Genomic DNA, 20,487 nt, shown 5'->3' with positions numbered 1-20,487 from the left:
ACAGGTTACAGGATACCTTAGACAAGATGAACTCGGGACGCCATAGAGATAGACATGGCAGACATGACAAGTCTATTTCTGCAGCTAGCAGCCAGCGCAATAGTTGGACCCCATCCTCATCAGGTAGCGCATCAAGTTCGCCTACACGTGACAGGGCTCTACCAAGACAATGGATAGACCTATGCAGCCCCATTTCCTTCCTCGAGACGATCCACCACCTCCCGACCCCTTGGAAGGCGTTACATTTCAGGACATGGTTATGGCGGCCAGTGATGAGTGGGCACGGCTACCAACACATGTTAGAGATGCCTTTCTGTTGCACCAGTATTGTATGCAACGCAGAGATACCATGAGAAATTGCAATGACAAATGGCCCAAACTGTTGAAATGTGGCGACTGATCAGCAAAGTACTGTACACTCAGCACGTATCCTCGCTGAGGTCCTGGGCCGGGCCGGGCCTCGAGTAGGCGTTCGGGGGCGGCAACCCCCGAGAAAAAAAATTTTGCCGTTTTTCGTTGATGAAAACCGACATTGTAATAAAACCCTAAAAAGGCCGACTTTGTTTGTTGCCCTAAAAACGCATGTTATAAGCGGTTGGGATGCTTAAGGCATTGTAAGGTTGATGTACTATTTTTGTTGGATAATAAGAAAGATTGGACGACTGTGTATGGTGGACATAACCCATTCTGGGTGAACCACGTTAAATCTCTATGTTATCTGTGTCCTGTTTTATTTCTTTATCTTTTGTATTTAAATCTGCATATAATTGTTAGTTCATATTTGCTTCGGATCTGCTTGAAACCCTAACAATTGGTATCAGAGCGAGGTTTTCTGTAAATTGGCAGGACTCTCAGATTTGAGTGGGAGCAATGGAGGATTCCAAATTCAAGGTCGAAAAGTTTAACGGCCAGAACTATCAATTATGGAAAATGCAGATGGAGGATTACCTGTATCAAAAGGATTTGTGGCGACCATTGGAAGGAAAAGCAAAGAAAGCAACCACAATGTCAGATGAAGAGTGGGACATTTTAGATAGAAAGGCACTAGGATCCATTCGATTGTGCCTTGCACCGTCTGTAGCATTCAATATAACAGAAGCAAAAACGGTTGTAGATTTGATGGCAACATTGGCTAAGTTGTATGAGAAACCCTCGGCTTTGAATAAGGTATTTCTTATGAAGCGTTTGTTTAATTTGAAAATGAGTGAGGGAGGATCTGTAGCGGAGCACTTAAATGGATTTAATACAATTACCAGTCAATTGTCTTCGGTAAAAATTACCTTTGCAGAAGAGGTTAGGGCTCTCTTGATTTTATGTTCTTTGCCAGAAAGCTGTAATAGCTTGGTTATGGCTGTAAGTAACTCTGTCTCTGGTAAAAATACTTTGGTATTTGATGATATTGTTGGTGTTATCCTAAGCGAGGAAATGCGAAGGAAAAGCACAGGTGAGACTCCAACATCATCGGGTAGTGTTTTGAATGTGGAGAACAGAGGAAGATCAAAGGAAAGAGGAAAAGGCCCTGAGAATGAGAAGTCACGAGGGAAATCAAAGAAAGGACGCTCTCAATCTAGAGGAAAGAAAGATTGCTGGTACTGCGGAAAGCCTGGTCATCTAAAGAAAGACTGTTGGTCTTGGAAAAACAAAGGAGACAAAAATGAAAATGACAGTAAGGAAGCTAATATTGCAAGTAATACTTTACAAGATGCTTTAATCTTATGTTTGGATAATGTTAATGATTTCTGGGTAATAGATTTTGGAGCTTCATTTCATGCTACACCCCATAGAAAATATTTTCTAGATTATGTTCAAGGTGAATTTGGACAGGTATATTTGGGTGATGATGAGCCCTGTCAAATTGTTGGAAAAGGAAAGATAAAGATCAAGTTGCAGAATGGTAATGACTGGTTTCTGCAGGAGGTAAGACATGTTCCTAATTTAAGAAGAAATTTAATTTCTGCAAGGCAACTAGGTAGTGAAGGTTGCATAGTTACCTTCTCAGACAGTATGTGGTAGGTCACTAAAGGATCATTAGTAGTAGCTAAAGGTGCGAAGGTAGGCACATTATATCTGTGTACTGGTAACACTTACTCTACCTTAGCTGCTACAGATAAAGTTACTGCAGGGACAACAACAATAAATGTTGCAAGAACAGATTCGATAATGTGGCACCATAGGCTTGGACACATGAGTGAGAAAGGGATGAAAACCCTTCACTCCAAAAATCTATTGCCAGGACTAAAGAAGATTGATTTAGAGTTTTGTGAAAACTGTGTTTATGGTAAACAGAAAAGAGTCAAATTTCTCAAGGTTGGGAAAGAGAAGAAGAGTGAGAAGTTAGAGCTTGTACATTCAGATGTATGGGGACCGGCTCAAGTATCATCTCTTGGTGGCTCTTGTTATTATGTTATTTTTATTGATGACTCAACCAGAAAAACATGGGTATATTTCCTAAAACAAAAATCAGATGTTTTTGAAACTTTTAAGAAATGGAAAGCTTTGGTTGAGAATGAGACAGGAAAAAAGTTGAAGTGTCTCAGATCGGATAATGGAGGTGAGTATTGCAGCAAAGCATTTGAAGATTACTGCTCCTTAAATGGGATTCGAAAGCAGAAGACAGTTCCAGGAACTCCACAGAAAAATGGTGTGTCAGAGAGAATGAATAGGACTATCATGGAACGCGTGAGGAGCATGAGATTGCATACTGGATTGCCCTTACATTTTTGGGCAGATGCTGTACATACTACTGTCTAGTTGACAAATAGAGGACCTTCAACCCCTTTGGATGGTGGTATTCCAGAGGAGGCATGGACTGGTAAAAAGGTAAATTATTCTTTTCTAAAAACTTTTGGTTGCGAAGCTTTTGTCCATGTTGATAAAGAAAACAGAACCAAACTTGATGCTAAATCTCAGAAATGTACCTTCATTGGATATGGGATAGATGAATATGGCTATCGGTTATGGGATTTTGAAAATAAGAAAATAATTAGAAGTAGAGATGTTATATTCAATGAGAAGGTTATGTATAAAGAACAGATGCAGGAAAAGAAGCATGAACAGGACAAACAAGAATATGTGGTGTTGGATGAGATTCCTGAAAATGATATGCCATAGGTACCTGATGCTCAGCAACAACAGATTGTCCCACAAACTCCTGCAAGTGTTAGACGTTCTACGAGGACAAGTAGACCCCCTGAAATATTTTCTCCTTCTTTGTATTCTATTTTATTAACAGATTCTGGTGAACCAGAAGAATATGAAGAAGCAATGCAGGTAGATGCCAAACAACAATGGGAGCTAGGCATGAAAGAGGAGATGGACTCCTTGATGAAAAATAAGACTTGGAAATTAGTCCCTTTACCTGCAAAAAAAAGAGCCTTGCCTAACAAATGGGTTTATCGGCTAAAGGAGGGGAAGGAAGTCAGAAAAGATATAAGGCCAGACTTGTGGTAAAAGGTTTTGCACAAAAAAAGGGTATAGATTATGATAAAATATTTTCTCCAGTTGCAAAAATGACTTCAATTAGAACTGTACTTAGTCTTGTGGCTGCAGATGATTTACATCTTGAACAATTAGATGTCAAAACAGCTTTTCTCCATGGAGATTTGGAGGAGGAAATTTACATGTTGCAACCACAGGGATATGAGGTCAAAGGTAAGAAGAACTTGGTGTGCAGGTTGAAGAAAAGTTTGTATGGCCTAAAGCAAGCACCCCGACAATGGTATTTAAAATTTGATAGTTCATGGCTGAACACGGTTATCATAGATGTCATTCTGATCATTGTGTATATTTTAAGAGATTTGATAATGGCAGTTATATTATCCTGTTGTTTTATGTTGATGACATGCTTGTTGCTGGGTCTAACATGCAACATATAAATGATCTTAAACAGAAATTAGCCAGGTCATTTGCGATGAAGGATTTGGGTGCAGCTAAGCAAATTCTCGGTATGAGGATTACACGAGACAGGAAAAATAGAACCTTGAATTTGTCCCAAAGTGAGTATATAAAGGTGGTGTTGAAAAGATTTAACATGCAGGATGCAAAAGCAGTTAGTACACCTTTGGCTAGTCATTTCAAATTGACTAAGAAGATGTGCCCAAAAACACAGGAAGAGGTTAATAAAATGTCTAACATCCCGTATTCATCAGCTATTGGCAGTCTGATGTATGCAATGGTATGCACAAGGCCAGATATTGCACATGCAGTGGGAGTTGTGAGCAGGTTTATGAGTAATCCGGGTATGGAACATTGGAATGCTGTGAAATGGATTCTTCGGTATTTGAAAGAAACTACTACGAAGGCATTATGTTTCAAAGGATCTAATGCTGCTCTAAGTGGATTTGTTGACTCTGATCTGGCGGGTGATATTGATTCACGGAGGAGTACTACAGGGTATGCTTTTACTATAGGGGGAACTGCAGTCAGTTGGATTTCTACACTGCAAAAGGTTGTTGCACTTTCAACCACTGAAGCTGAGTATGTTGTTGCTACAAAAGCCAGCAAGGAGATGATTTGGTTGCAATGTTTTATGGAGGAATTGGGTCAGACACAAGAGGATAGCCCATTGTATACTGATAGCCAAAGTGCCATTCATCTTGCGAAGAACTCTGCTTTTCATTCAAGGACAAAGCACATTCAGCTCAGGTACCACTTCATCCGGACTGTTTTGGAGGAGGGTCAGTTACGGCTTGAGAAGATTCACACAAGTGAGAATCCTGCCGATATGTTCACGAAGGCAGTTCCACAGGAGAAGCTGATTTCTTCATCAGTTTCTGTTGGTCTTCTTGATTGATAATTGTGGAATTTATACCAGTCGAGTCCTAGTGTTTTATCCAGCGGATGTTGCATGTACAGTGGTGTCGTGTAGTATCAGTCTCCAAGTGGGAGATTGTTTGGTGTGGAGCCTGATCAGTCTCCAAGTGGGAGATTGTTGAAATGTGGCGACTGATCAGCAAAGTACTGTACACTCAGCACGTATCCTCGCCGGGGTCCGGGGCCGGGCCCCGGGCCGGGGTTCAAGGGCGGCAGCCCCTAAGAAAAGCGAGGGTTTGAGGGCCCTAAGAAAAGTGAGGGTTCGAGGGCGGGAGCCCCCGAGAAAAAAAATTTTGCCATTTTTCGTTGATGAAAACTGACATTGTAATAAAACCCTAAAAAGGCCGACTTTGTTTGTTGCCCTAAAAACGCATGTTATAAGCGACTGGGATGCTTAAGGCATTGTAAAGTTGATGTACTATTTTTGTTGGATAATAAGAAAGATTGGACGACTGTGTATGGTGGACGTAACCCATTCTGGGTGAACCACGTTAAATCTCTGTGTTATCTGTGTCCTGTTTTATTTCTTTATCTTTTGTATTTAAATCTGCATATAATTGTTAGTTCATATTTGCTTCGGATCTGTTTGAAACCCTAACACAAACAGTAGCAAAACACTGAGTTGAATTGGGCTACCAATAAGATCACCATGTCTCCATTTGATGGTAGTGGTTCGATTAGTACACATGCCTAGGTGCACAAGTTGGACATTTTCTTGACCTTGAAACAAGATGCCAGAAGAAGAGGCTATCCAGTTTACGGTATTACACTTAGAGGGTGTTGCATACAATTGGTGGCACCATGGGTTAGTCACACAGAACCATGGCCTCATCCACTCCTACACAAAGTTTACCGAGCGGTTGATCGCTCGTTTTGACCATAAGGACGTGGAGCTATATTACAAAGATCTGGCACTTCTGAGGTAGATAGGACACGTTGAAGCTTACATAAATGAGTTTCAACGCATTGCAGTCACGGTTCCGGAGATGCCTGACAAACGGGTAGTTATGCTCTTCATTGAGGGTCTACACAAGAGATTATGCAGGTTGGTCAAGGCTCTTAAGCCTAAGACCTTACAGGAGGCCATTCATACTACTCTTGATCTTGATACCACTCCACCTTCCTCACATCAGCAAAATAGGAACTTTTCCATGAACTCCAAACCCTTCCAAAAATCAGTTACACATCAGAAAGGTAATCCATCTTCCCCTAGGGCAGATCAGGAGTCACAGAATGAGTTAAGGAGGAAGAAATTGTGTTTTACTTGCAAGGAGCCATGGGAACCGGGTCATAGATGCCTTGGGAAAGGCAAGGCACATCCCATTGAGGTCTTCTCTAATGGTGAGAATGAGCAGATACAAGATACAGAACCTGAGGGTGGCAGTGATGAGGATGCATTGCCTACTGCCGACATTACGATTGCTTCATTGATAGGAGTACCCTATTACTATCCCTTTCAATTAAAGGGAACGCTTAAGGGACAACTCGTGGATTGTTTGGTAGATATTGGATCTACATACAATTTCCTTGGTGAGCAGTCAGTTGAGAAATTCTCGGGATTTAGGGTGACAACTGCTAGTGGTGGTACCTTGAGTTGTACTACGAGAGTTCCTCAGCTTAGCCTTCAATTGGGAGCTTATCTTTTGACTGATGACTTCTATGTGATCATGTTAGAACAATATGATGTGGTTTTAGGCATGCAATGGCCACAATCTATTGGCAGATACACATTTGACTATCACAAGATGCAATTGGAATTCATAGTGGATGGAAAGGAATTGGCGTTGAGAGCTTCATCGGATGGCAAGCCTAAAGGAATGATAGCATACCGATTGGATGCTAGTGATAATGCATCTTGTAGTAAGTCTGATTTTTTGTATTTTGGGACAGCTGAAATAGAACAATCCTAAAGGTTGAATGAAGGGTGGTTGGCAAAAGCACGGCATACCAAATTGATGGCTCGTCAAGCCAAGCTACGAATCCAGCATATTCATGATATTCACCACAAGAATGGGGCAGCAAAGAGCATGTTTGTGGTGACTCCAAAGGTATGGACACAAGGGAACTATTCAGTCCTAATTTTCAGATTTATAACAGCAGTAATTCATTGTTCCTTTGTCATGGCATTGATGCATATAATCATGGGGAAGTGAGCCATAGTAATTCTGAAGTGTTGGAGACACATGACACATGCTTTGACTCTTCTTATGATGGCATATATACTTCACCTTTGAGGTTGCCACCGGTTACTCTTAATTTTGGCAGCGTTATCCTTGTTGTGTGATGGTTTGTTTGACATCGTACTCTCCTACTTCAGCTCCTACTACGGATTCTTCATCTTGGTATGGGATCCAGGTATTGATTTGCTTGGTATGTCATTCCGCAAGAATTTCAGGATGTTGCTTCATGGTTTGTGGAGTTTGAATATCTTAATCAATGTGGAGCAGCGGATTGCTTATGTTTGCTTGAGGGCAAGCAATCTCGGGAAGGGAGGACTATAATGTCCCACTTTCTAGGTCATCATCCAGATGCACAGATTCACTTGTTAGCCATCTCCGTAGGTGAAGTTCGGAGGTTAGGAGATGCCAGAGGCCCAGAGTTAGTCAAAATCGCCATTGGTAGAAGAAAAATCATGAAAAGCTTATAATAAAACCTTATAAGCTACTTTTTACTATATTTAGTAACTTTTTTATAAAAGTAACTTTGTAAGTTTGAAATATAAAATATGACCATGGCACTTTTTACTAGGCCAAAAGTTGTTTTTAAAAGGTGGTTGAAATGTTAATGACTAGCCACCCCTCATGCTGGATGCACATCTTGGAGAAGGAAGATTCTTTTGGAATCTTTGGATTATGCTTTCTAGGGCTACGTTGGGGTTTTGGAGGCATAAAGCAATGTTAGGCATGGTAATTTGGCATTCATTGATTCAGAAAATTCATTGATTTCTCTCTGCAGCAGTTTGTTAGCAGCAAAAGGGAACGGAAACTCCCAAATTCAGTGAGATTGGACGCCAACCCAACCTCTTGCAGCCACGTAGCAGCTATAAGGAAGCTCCTATTAGACTATTTGGAGTCAAAATCAGGAGTATTGAGCAGTAACAGAAAAATCAGGTTGTGAAACTCTGATCTGAGCAATTACAACCTTCTTCCCAGCAAGTTCTTCAATTATTTTGGCAGGCCGTACCATTTCCAGCAGGGCCGTACCTTCAACCTTGCCTGGAGTTCATAAAAAATAATTCAGAGGGTTTTAGCTGAGCAAAACCATTCAAAATTCTTTGTTGGCATTTAGAAAAAGCAAATCAGAAGTTTACAGGGAAGAATCAGATTATATACGATCAGCACCAGCATTTATTCAGGGGAAATCATCATTTTTGGAGGGTCACGCCTGGCAAGCAATTGGAAATTAGCTTGGATCTACTAAATTCTTCATTATATTGTTTTAGTAATTCATCTCAGGACCAATAAAACATATTGAAGCTGTTGATGTGCTTTAGAAGCTCCTATTTCAACATTTTCCTCAGTTCAGGCAATAAAGGAAGCTCAACCAAGCAAGCTCTGGACAACTGGTATGCTATTTGAGCTCTGTATACTTTATCATAATTGTTTGTTGTAGTAAAGAAATCAGAATTCTAAAGTTTATGTTCAGTACTTGTTAGTTTACTACTTGCAATTCCATTTATTGTTGCATCATCCAAAAACCCAAGAAAACATCAAAAACTCAAAGCTACATAAAAAACCTAAAACAACCTCTCGCTGGTCAAAGAAATTCAATTGGGAAAACCTATCAGACTGTGCCAATCCTTAGTTGGCATCTTTCAAAGAGGCCAATAAATTGCCACAAATTCTAGCAAAACTGTAAAAACACAGAACCCTGAAACAAAGATAAACCCTTCAAAAAGCTCTCAACTTGCAACTTTGATTTTTATCCAAAAGGATAAATGGGTAGGGGGTCATTCGACCCTTTGCTAAACAAAAGCTTTTTCACCCAAAATAATTTACAAGAGCAAAAAATTGCAAAAAATGAAGCTACCATTTCTCACCAATTTTGGATTCAATGACGATGACAATTTGACTCCATGAAACTCTATGATACAGCTATGTGCGAATTCACTTAGATGCAAGAAGGAACATGCAATCACAGCTCCGATACCATGTTGGGATTTTGCCAAAATCAAAATGTGAAACAACCTTCTACAAGTGGAACCAAGTTAGCAAAAATAGCAATATCTATCATATACAATGAGTGTAAGAAATGTACAGCCTTGCATATATAGACAAGGATGATGAGGTGAGAAGGTAGGAGACAATGACTAACTACCCCTCCAAACATTACACTTGTGAGCTCACTCAATAAACGTGTGAACAAGTGGCAAGTGCGTATGCACTAGATGTCTCACTAAGTGAGTACACGTCTCAAGTAGATGAGGTGAGACAAAAGACTAAAAGTCCCTAAGTGGAGACTTAAGTAATGTGGATAGGACTCCCTCTAGGTATGCTTTTAGCTAACTAGTTTGATAAAGTCACTATTTACATGTCTAACTAGTTTGATAAAGGATGATGAGGTGAGAAGGTAGGAGACAATGACTAACTACCCCTCCAAACATTACACTTGTGAGCTCACTCAATAAACGTGTGAACAAGTGGCAAGTGCGTATGCACTAGATGTCTCACTAAGTGAGTACATGTCTCAAGTAGATGAGGTGAGACAAAAGACTAAAAGTCCCTAAGTGGAGACTTAAGTAATGTGGATAGGACTCCCTCTAGGTATGCTTTTAGCTAACGTGTGAACAAGTGGCAAGTGCGTATGCACTAGATGTCTCACTAAGTGAGTACATGTCTCAAGTAGATGAGGTGAGACAAAAGACTAAAAGTCCCTAAGTGGAGACTTAAGTAATGTGGATAGGACTCCCTCTAGGTATGCTTTTAGCTAACTAGTTTGATAAAGTCACTATTTACACCAACACATTTGCCTAAGATATCTTCACATTTAACTCTGACAGGGATAAGAAGCTTCTTAGAGAATGATAGGAATAAAAAATCTTCCTCCTACCTTTTAGTAAATATCATTTAGTTCAAATTTGGATGGAGCTATATATCTATTCAATCTCATGAATGTTAAGAAAATGTATGCTTTAAAATATTAGCTAGAAGTATATTTCTCGACTTAGATTTAGGGTGCAAATCTGCAAGTTGTAGCTTGTTTTGGATCCTTTTGTCAAATTTCAAGTGCAATCTAAGGGAAAGTAACATTTTGATATTCTCAACTATTATGAAGATAGATTGGTTAGTGATCTTTGCATTTGAGATCATTTGCCTTATTTTGGGTGCACACTTTTGTTTTTCAAATTTAATAAAATTGCAGCTTGACTCAATTGCATATGAATGGCAAATTCACTAGAATCAACAATAAAACTTTCGATCCAGGAGCACAATGGAAAGCATACAAATATTATCTTCAACCAGATGTGCTCACAAGAAGGAAATGACTAGAAATAAAAAATTTAAGCATGCAAGGCATAGGCAGAGAATATTAATTTTTATGCACAATATAAACTAAAAATTCCTAGTCATGGTCCACATTGATACCAATCCAAGGAGGGCGCCATCTGCCTTTGGTAAATTTGCAAGAGGCCGTGTGTGAAGAACATCGCATAACTTGATTGATTGTGTATCAGACTTTTCCAGGGTTTCCTCCCTGGCATTCCATATGTCAAGTAGTTCCTTCGATGGTGCTGTCCCAATGAGGCCAGGATGAGTTAAACCTGGGAACCGAACACCTATAGAAAAACATGTCACAATGTCACTTTCTTTGTTACAAACAAACCATTAACTCCAAGGCTGATAAATACAAGATAACAACAAATAAAATATAGAGAGAGAATACATTACAAGAAGTTCTTTATTTCTAGAAGTAATCTATAAATATAAGATACTATAACCTTTAAAATGTCAACTACCAAGGAGGAAAGAGAAAAAAAAATTTGCATTCATAAGTAGATAGTGAAGAAAAACACGTCATGAACCTGGAATATGTGGAGAGCTTGCATATATTCCATCAAAGTACCAAATAGCTTTAGTTGCACATGGAAAGTGATCGGTTAAGAAACCACCACCATTTTCTCTGTCAAAGGTCCCTGTATACCCCCATTCATCTCCAGGAAGAGGACCCAAGTTGCAGATTTCAACAACAAGAATATCTCCAGGCTTTGCAGGAATGTTGGACGCATCTCTAATTTTGATTGGACCACTTAGATAGTGTACCTGCACAGGCAAGTCATTTTAAGAAATACAATTAAAAATTAACTGAAATCCTAATAGAAGATAGTAATTTACACAAAACATGTTTTTTCAAAATTTAAAGAGAATGAAAATGGTTTGATGAAATAATAGGAATTAAATTTACTGTGGAAAGATCAAGGCACTTGACGTCTTCTGCAAAACTATTATCCCCAATTGCTCCACCAGTCCAATCCACCATCTCCACCCTGAAAAGCTCTCCTTCTGTCACTTCTGCAACTGGTGGGATATCAGGATGCCATCGGTTGTGAAGAGGCTTTACTTGCTCCCATGGTTTCCTCTTTACATTGACAGTTATTACAGGCCGTGGAGAACAAGGCGCCATGTCATGAAAACAACCTTCCTCCTAAGAACTGAAACATCTCAATCCATTATAAATAGCAAATAAATCTCAATCTGATACACTCATTACTGTGAGGGATTTGAAATTCACTTACCTTGTAACCTTCCAACCTGTGATCAATACTTGCATTATATCTATTTTTCCATGTATTCTGAATAATACTTCACATCTTTTATTCTTGGAATGTAATAAATTGAATATAAAGCCCTATCGTAATTTTTTCATTCAATACAATAAGGGGGAATAAAAGGATGGTCATTGTCACCTGTGGCCACCTTTCGATAATCCTTGTTTCTATACGTTGTTTCTCATATGCTTGAAGATCCTTCATTGTCATCTAAGGGCCTCTTGGATGAATAATCATCCATCATGTACATATCATTCTATAAGCATAATACAGAACATATTATGGTTTCAATATTTGCATCTGCAGATATTCATGTTCTGTGGGTGTAGATGAGGTGTGAATTAATCATTATATTTCCTCTTTATTTTCTAAGTTGTTATGATATTTAACTAGGAAACATGAGGGATAAGTAATACAGTTTGACAAAGTTGCTGATTCAAAATCGGCATGCCGTTAATGAACATCGGTAACATCAACCTTGATTGGAGAGTAGTTCAAAGGCAAGAAGAAATTACCAAAGGAAACTCCCATAGGAAAAAGTCGGACAAAAGGCCAAAGGAAAATTTGAATGACATTTGTCTTTGAAGTAAACTCCCCCAGCATTCTTAAAACAGGATACTTGAGAGAATTAATTGACTATGGGCAATTCACGTGGTAGATATAGATTATTTTGAGATCTGTTTGTTTTGGGAAGACCATTACCTGATATTTAAGAGTGTTATGTTTGCAGTAAATCAAAATGCAGTGATCTTTGGGGATCATTTGTGTAGTTTTGTTTGCAACATTTCGAGGCACACTACTAGACCCATCATCGAGGAAATGATCAAAGACCATTACCATTGAAGAAGACTCCCACAGAGGAGGATGCCCTTGCTGAATCCTTTATTTTTTTGTGTAACCAAGCCTATAAACTAAATGAAACAAGAAGTAGAAAGAACTGCTCAAAAATTTTAAGTATAGTTGCCTCAGAGCATGGAAGTGGAAAGTTTTAAATTGCATGTGTCTTTCTAGATTGCTTGCACATAGGTCTACTCATTTCCAAGAACAACCTATGTCTGTACAATCAACAAAAGAACAAAAATTGTAAAAAGAATATATGAAAGAGAAAAAAAGCATGATGGAGATAGAATAAGAAGTAGATCTCATTAATGGAAATTCCAATTGAAGGATCACTAACAAGGGATAATGAAATCATCAGAGAACTTATTGTCTTATAGAATTGAGCACACAATGAACATGAGAGACAGGGAACAGAAGATACAGATCAAACAGCCCAAGATGTTGACGACTAATCATCCTAGGTTAAAGATATTGAGTATTTTTGGTGTATCTCCCATAGTCTCTCACAACCTCAAGACACAAAGAAGCAGACTACGCAATCCAAAGACAGCAGATAAGAGAAAACAAGATAAAGGAAAGAAGGAGAAGCAAGAAGAAGCCATCAATATTACACCTTTAAATATGGGTCTTATGAAGATAAAATTGCTTGCAGAGGGTGGTGTTGTGACGTTTTCAAACATCGCCCCATTGCAAATGGGGACCCCCTATTTTTTAGGCCCTCTCGGTCTTTTGGTTTTGGTTTTTGGGTCTTTTTGTGGCAATTTCGTCGGTCTCTCTGAATTTGCAAGTGAGTGGGGTCAGTTTGATCAAGTTTGTTTTTCGTTTGAGCAATTTTGGCTAAGTCTGTGTCTCATTTTGTCAATTTTAGGGTTTTGGCCTTCAGACCTAGATTTTAGGGTTTTCCTTTAGGGTTTTAGAGAAACTAAACGTAGAACTGGAATCGGGACCCTATGAGGAACCTCCCAGTGAAATTTGAGCAAATTCTGAGTAACTTTCTATTTTTAGAAAGTTCCTTTTTTTAGGGATTTCACTACCTCCTGGATTGGTCTAATTTCACCAAAAATCAAACTTACTATTTTTAGTAAGTTTCTATTTTTAGAAAGTGTCCCTATATCCTGTTTTTCTCTAACACTAACATTTTGAAAATGTTTCTATTTTTGGAAAGTCTATTTGTGACAGGTCCTTGCAGGCTGACATTGAAGACCAGATATGCACGATCATTTCTAAAATCCGGAAAAGTCAAAGAGCAGACAGAATGATCAAAATTTGGCTGTGTGTGGGAATCAATCCAGGAATGGAAAGCACGAAAACCATCTAAGTATGGAGATTCACATCAATTTCCAAAATGGCATTCTAGTCTGGAAGTGATCAAAATTGGCCAAGTCTGGAAGGGGCAACATGAAATTCCATCACAAGGTGAAATTGGCGCCCATATCCCAAGTAAGGCGCCCAAAAGAGGTCATCAAGGAAAGATAGAAAAGGATGGAATTCCACCTCTGTGGAATTAGCGCCCATGCTGAGTGGTTGGGCGCTAACATACTTGTGCCTTGGAAAATGTTAAAAATGTAACTCAAGCAATTCAACACCCAAGACAGGTTGTAGGGCGCCAAATTCATTGGATCATGGAAAATCTTCAAAACACAAAAATCCACCACAAGGTGATTTTGGTGCCCAAATTAGTCAGGTGGGCACCAAAACTGGATGATCATGGAAAATCCAAATGTTGAAGAATTCCTTAGCCTAGTCAAATCAGCGACCAAGGAAGGAAGTCTGGCGCTAAAATCAATGAGTCATGGAAAGATGAAAATCATGAAAGTTCCACCATGAAGTGGAATCAACGCCCAAGTGTGGAAGTTTGGCGCTAAAGTGATAGGGTCAAGGAAAACTCACAAATTGACAAATTCCCTCTCCAAATGGAAATGGCGCCCAAGACACTGCTAGGGCGCCAAAACTTGATGGTCAATGGAAAACTTCAAAATCACAAAATTCCTTACCAGTGCAGAATCATCGCCCAAGTCCAAAGGCAGGTACCAAAATCGAGGTATCAAGGAAGAGCATGGAAAGGATGAATTTTCCCATCAAGGTCAAAATTCCACGCCCAAGTAAAAGTTGAAAATTTCCTAAGGCATGGAAGAATTGAAATATTGAACAAATTCCTTCACACAATGAAATCCACACCCATATCAAGGATTGAAAGTTTTTCCAAGGCAAAGAGCAAATTGAAGGTCAAGAATGGATAGAAAAGCAATAATTTCCCCTTGGAAAATTTTTTTTAAAATCCATTTTTAGACACCAAATCTCATCCAAATTTCAAAATCTTTACAGATTTGGATTCGTTGGAGAATTCTCTCCCTCCTGGACTTGAAACCCTAATTTGTGGAAAATCCCTAAAAAATAGGAAATGGTGAAAATTGATGGAAAATCTTCTTCAAGACAAGGAAAGTTCGAAAAACCTCAAGAAAAATCTTCATGGATCAATTTTTTCTCTCCTAAAGTTTTCTCTCTCTAGGTGTTTCTCGCCAAGTGGCAGTCAGGTCAGTGCATGTTGAGTCAATGGAGCATCTTTTTGCATGCAACCATCTCGTGAAGGCATAGTGGCGCATGCATTGCTAGAGCCTAGAATATTTGACCATGGTGGCAGCCAATTCATTGCATGGCAGTCGTCGTACTTAATGCAGTGGTGGAGCATCTTTCGCATGTAACTATCGTATTTAGGAGATGATGGAGCATTTATTACACATTGGGCGAATTTGAAAGAAGTGGTGCATTTAATGCACAATGAATGCCATTTTGGGCACGTAAAATTAATTGTATATGGGCATGATGGGTCATTAGTTGTTGATTCCCACCTTGTTGCATCATGTGTGGGGAATCTTTTTGGGAAAACCCTAATTAGGGTTTGCATGTGTCCTCAAGGCATGAAGCCTATATAAAAGGGTGACTCCCCTCATTTGTAAAGAGAGGGAGATTTGTATGAAATTGTTGCGATAAGTTTTTGAGATAATAACAATGAAACATTGTTCTCTGATGGTGTCCACTTAAGTTATTTTTTCAAAACTTGCATGGTTTCACCTTTCTCACTTAGAGTAGAAGTAGCATAGTGTTTTGATTTCAATGGAGAATGTAATGGTGTTTGATGAATTTCCATGGTTCATAATTTTTGCATCTTGTTGATTATAAGTTGCTGTGTAAAGTTAGTTTGAACCCCCAAATTTGTGCTAAGTTCGATTGTGAATAGTCGTTTGGATTATGCCGTGTTGGGTATTCAAATGCACTTTCTCAATATGAAAATCCTTCAACATCCTCAAAAGATTGCACCAATTCTTGTAGAGTTGTAGTTAATCTTGGCGAAGCAAAGCTTGGTTTGTTTGGAATTTGTCCACCAGAGCACTATGCATTGATATCACTGCCCTTAGGAGTAGATTTAGATCCTCTAACCTTTTCCCCTTTGATTTCAGTTCGTTCGAAGCAGAAGCATCACAGAATCGCCATATCCGATGATGAAGTTCCAAGCCACAGCAAAGGAGTGAAAGAATGATTCAAACGTAAGTCCCCTTGGATTACCAGCATACCACATCCACCAACTAAGTCACATCCGTAGCATAAAGGAACCTTGGAGTTGATTGTTTGAACTTACTGCAATCTTAGCATACAATCGTACTTTGATCAAGAGAGAGTGAAGTGACCATTAGGCAGCTTTATTCTGTGTTAGACGATGTCATAAAAAACACGTCAACAGGTGGAAAGAAAAAAAATCAAATCCAATCTAATATCAATAAGACATCCAGCTCAAATGTTGGAGTAGAAGAAACAGGAGAATGTTTATCAAAGACTAAATGGTGAATACACATGAGGATACATTAAATTGAGACCGTTATACTTATGATGTTATAAGAAATGGCAACAAAATGATGTCAAGGATGAAAGAAGAAAAAGAATAAAATCAAAACGAGAGTATCATACAACTAAATGAGTCAGCTAATTATTGCAGTAACAAATGCATCAAAATGGTGCTTAAAGGAAAAATACATATGAGGATTAGGATATTCAATTAGATTGCAAAGCAGTGTTTAACGCACAGATGAATGTGCCATAAGCTTAGATTATTATCTAGGCCTGCACCTAATCTTGTTTGTTATTATCTGCATTACCACAGGGCATGTTCCTTGTATGGGTTGAAGACCAGTAATTATCATAGCAATAGCACAGCCTCACCACTAGACCGTGGCATTTTTTCCACTTAATTCTTAATATTGTTAATCATCATAATATAACCATTTGTGGATAAGTTTGGTTTATTTGCACTGGATGCTTGACCACAATACTGCTACAAAACTATAAATATAAATATAATTAGAAAAATACAATTTAAAAAACTTTAAAGTTTTGAACACATGCATGTGAGATGGAAAGTTTTTCCAAATTACAAATTTGAATGTCCTAGGTTTCATTCTTGCCCCATTTTTGTTGATGACCATAACCAAATAGGGGCAGATGCTGTTAGACACCTGCTTGCTCCAAATCCTTGACTTATTTTGGTATGACGGGAATTCTTGGCAATGGCAGCACATTCATGTAGTTGATCCAAATGCTTTTTGCTGATGTTTCCACTTGCCTCACAATTAATGGCTTTCAATCTGAGCACTTCAGCTTTTTTCACTCGATATAGCGAGGATGCCCTCTCATGCCCTCTCTCTATGCTTTGGCTGCTAAAGGATTGGGTTATCTCCTTGCCAATGCCATTTCACATCATCTAGTCAAAGAAATTTCCCTTCCTAGAACTACCTCTCAGCAATTTATCAAGGGACACTTTGCGGATGATTCCTTATGCTCTTGGAAGATGAAGACAGCATTAAACAGGCATTCAAGTGTCTTGACAATTTTTGTGTTGCTTCAAAATCCGATATCTAATGGAATAAAGCACGATATGACAAGTACAGGCAATCCTTTTACCATCCTCTAGATTGGCTTCATTCTTTTGGTTAGAAACACATTATAGGAAAAAAATAAGATTTCCAGGCATTCTTTTTGCATTTTAAGCAGGTCAATCCAAACTGTGGTAGCATTTGATTGACAAAATTGAGAAAATGCTCCCTACTAGATCACCAAACTGCTTTTGCTCAAAGGTAAATTCTAGATTTGCTCTAAAGTTCTTGTGCCTATGCATATGTACTGCTCTTCATGCCAAGTTCCTTCCAAAGCATCAAATCACAAGCTTGACAAACTTCTACAGGACATTCTTTAGGCCAATTCAGAGTCGCCAGACTGCAATAAGGGTTTCCCTTGTGTTGCTTGGGACCTTTATTACCTGCCACGAGATTCTGGTGGCTAGGCCTTATTGATATTAACAAGCAAGGTATTGTTTTATGTGCTAAGTAGATCATAAAAGCTTGTGATGGTAATGAAGCCTAGAAAATGTTGCTGTGAAATTGCATTGCTTTTAGTTCGCTTTATGGGCATCTATCCAAGAATGGTCTTGGTTTCCATTCCCTTGTAATTTCTCTCGTGCCTAACAAAATCCATGGCACCTTTGTGGCCAAAAGCATTTGGAAATCTTAGAAAACTATCAAACCATGACTTCTATGGAATGGGGATAGATTTTGCAATGGTTTATCCATCAAACAACAGTCTATATGGTGGTCTCTCATCATCTTTTTTTTAAGATAAGCTATTGTTAGCTGCCACTAGGATACACTCCCTTTAGTTTTAAAAAAGGGGAATTGGGCACTTTCGGGATCTTTACTCCAAGATTAGTTCCACTTGGCTTTCTTGGCATCAAGCCAAAGCAAAATTCAACCTAAGCTATGTAGACCAGGAAAATATCTTGGCTATAATTGAGGTCATTCCTTGTCAACACTTGCACAAGATATCTATGCATTCTCTCAAGTCTAGGTGGAAAGATTGCAAATGGTAAAGTAATATTTTTTTTTGTAATTACACTCCAAAGAAAGGAGCTAGGTTGCTTTCACCTCACCATCCCATGATGCAAACTTTGAATACCAAGTGGGCTCTACAGTCACGCAATTTTATCTAGGCTATTGTAGAGCCCAAAGTTGCCTATTTTACCTGGTGTCTACTACACCAACGTCTTCTTATTGGCACCCGTTTGATTTCTATTAGCCTCTCTAATACAAGCTGTCAGTTTTATAGGCAATCAAAATCCCCTCTTCACATGTTCTAGTTTTATGCTCATGTGCAAAATGCTTGGTTAAGGATTCATGATTTCTTCCTACCTCTAGGGCTTGAACCCTTCATGTAGAACAATGTTTTTTTTGGTGATGGGCTCAAGTTTTTTGGAAAATTTTCCTAGGTGTGGCATGCTTTTGGATTAGAATTTTTTTTTATCTGGAAAAAGTGAAATTATGTTGTGGATACTAACTTTGCTATTCATTCCAAATTGTTGGTGGTCTCTAATATGGTCGTGCCGATTCAAGTTCAAGCCAGCGAGGTTCCATTAGAACTCCAACACTTGGGGGCATGCCCCTTGCACTATGGCCAGAGTTCACCCTCCCATGCCAAATCACCCTGTAAGGGCTGGTGACGCAACTGCTCTAAACCTTCCCAATTCCACCCACGTAGCTGTCGGAGAGTCACCACTACTAACCAAACAACACTCTAGATGGACATCCTCACTACCTCCACCTTCTGGCCACCAAGGTGGTTGGTCTCCACCTCTACATCACTCTTGCTTGTCCTGGATCCAGATCAAGAAAAGTTATCTTGTTGGCTTTGGCACTATCACCATTGAAGAATGTGCAAACTTAGTCACAGGAAAATCCAAAGGAAGGTGATAATGGTGTTCTTAGTGCAATGGATCTGCTGGGTGGTGGGTTGGATAAACCTGATGAGTAAGACTCCCCCCACAAATACTAGTGTTGTCCTTGCAGGATAATTGTTATTGTTTCCTTTTAATTCTGCTGAACTAGTAACTCGACGGTCATTTCACTTGTGTGGTAGTGCTCTCGTTGTGTAGCAGCTGTTTCCTTTTTGGGGGCCATGTGTTTATTTTGTCCCAACTTTGCCAATCTGATTTTAAGACAGGATCCTATACCACTTATATTTTTTGAGGATCTAGCTGTATGCTTTGACTTGGTTTTAGTATATGGTCTTCTCATCAAAAATCATTCTGTATACCAAACTTTGAAAGAATGAACGTATACCCCTATATAGTGCCAAGCAAGAGATATATTAACTAGTATTAACATCAAAGAATTGTTGGAATAAGGAATTCGGTATATAACAAGCTCTGAAAGCGTTTTAAGAATTGTCACTGGGCAACTGAAAGAATATTTAAAGCAACTGAAAGAATTGATAAACTAATATTTTGACCATTTGTGAGAAATTGTTTGAAAGCACGGAAAATCGATCCAGTAGTTATTTTAGAAAAACAAAATTGATTCCAGGATGTTAAGCACTGTCTTGCATGCAATGGACTTCTTTCTGCATATTCAAATGAATACGAATCTCTATAGATATGATGACGAGCATGATTCAGAAGAAAGAATTCTGGTCTTGAGTGCTTACCCGAAAGATTCGAATTTATAGAGATAATATTCCTGATTGTTAAATGGTGCTTTGACACCAAACCATGAACTGAGCTGCAGAGAGACTTGTTTAGCTCCAGGATGCCCTTTGACTTTTCTTTTCAAGGATATTAATGACTTTTCTTTTTAAATGATATTAAGATAAGCAGCCTGGGCAACTTTCAATTGTTTAATGTTGGGTTTTACGCAGTTCCAATCCTTTTCCATTAATTCTAACGGCAAATTAAGAAAGGTGTCTCCGATAATTTTGAAGGAATATAGCACAACCAAGATGAAATGAAGTAAACAGCAGCCCTAATTATTTATTTGAGATGAATTAAAATTATATCCTGAGAAACAAAGTAAAAGCTGGATGAAAAAGGAAATAGTCACAACAATCACAATCTTTCTTTAATTAAAAAAAGAAAATAGTAGTTCAGAATTTCACAAATTCAACATTTATAATAAACATAAAATTAGTTAAAGCTATAAAATTAACACTAGGAAGAGAATCTCAATCATCAAGATTACCACACCCTCCGTTGA

The 20,487-nt window shown here is 38.7% G+C and overlaps 1 protein-coding gene across 2 annotated transcripts in view; it reads right to left on the bottom strand.

The window, feature by feature from the left end:
- LOC131049085 (uncharacterized) overlaps window positions 1–20,254 on the bottom strand; it is an 84,553-nt gene extending 64,299 nt beyond the window's left edge. Inside the window, exons 1-5 of one of the 2 annotated variants that reach the window (XM_057983106.2) lie at window positions 19,943–20,200; window positions 11,717–11,834; window positions 11,215–11,461; window positions 10,835–11,072; window positions 10,398–10,588 (exon numbers count right to left, since the gene is read on the bottom strand). In XM_057983106.2, coding sequence (XP_057839089.2) covers window positions 10,398–10,588; window positions 10,835–11,072; window positions 11,215–11,433 — 648 coding nt within the window. In that variant the 5' untranslated portion in view covers window positions 11,434–11,461; window positions 11,717–11,834; window positions 19,943–20,200. Of the gene's footprint in view, window positions 1–10,397; window positions 10,589–10,834; window positions 11,073–11,214; window positions 11,462–11,716; window positions 11,835–19,942 lie in introns of both variants that reach the window. The other variant, XM_057983105.2, reaches the window with a different exon arrangement.
- Between the last annotated feature and the right edge of the window lie 233 nt (window positions 20,255–20,487).

The sequence above is a fragment of the Cryptomeria japonica genome, chromosome 3, assembly GCF_030272615.1.
Source record: "Cryptomeria japonica chromosome 3, Sugi_1.0, whole genome shotgun sequence".
Taxonomy (NCBI): Eukaryota; Viridiplantae; Streptophyta; class Pinopsida; order Cupressales; family Cupressaceae; genus Cryptomeria; species Cryptomeria japonica.
This window is presented reverse-complemented; position numbering and strand designations above follow the sequence as displayed.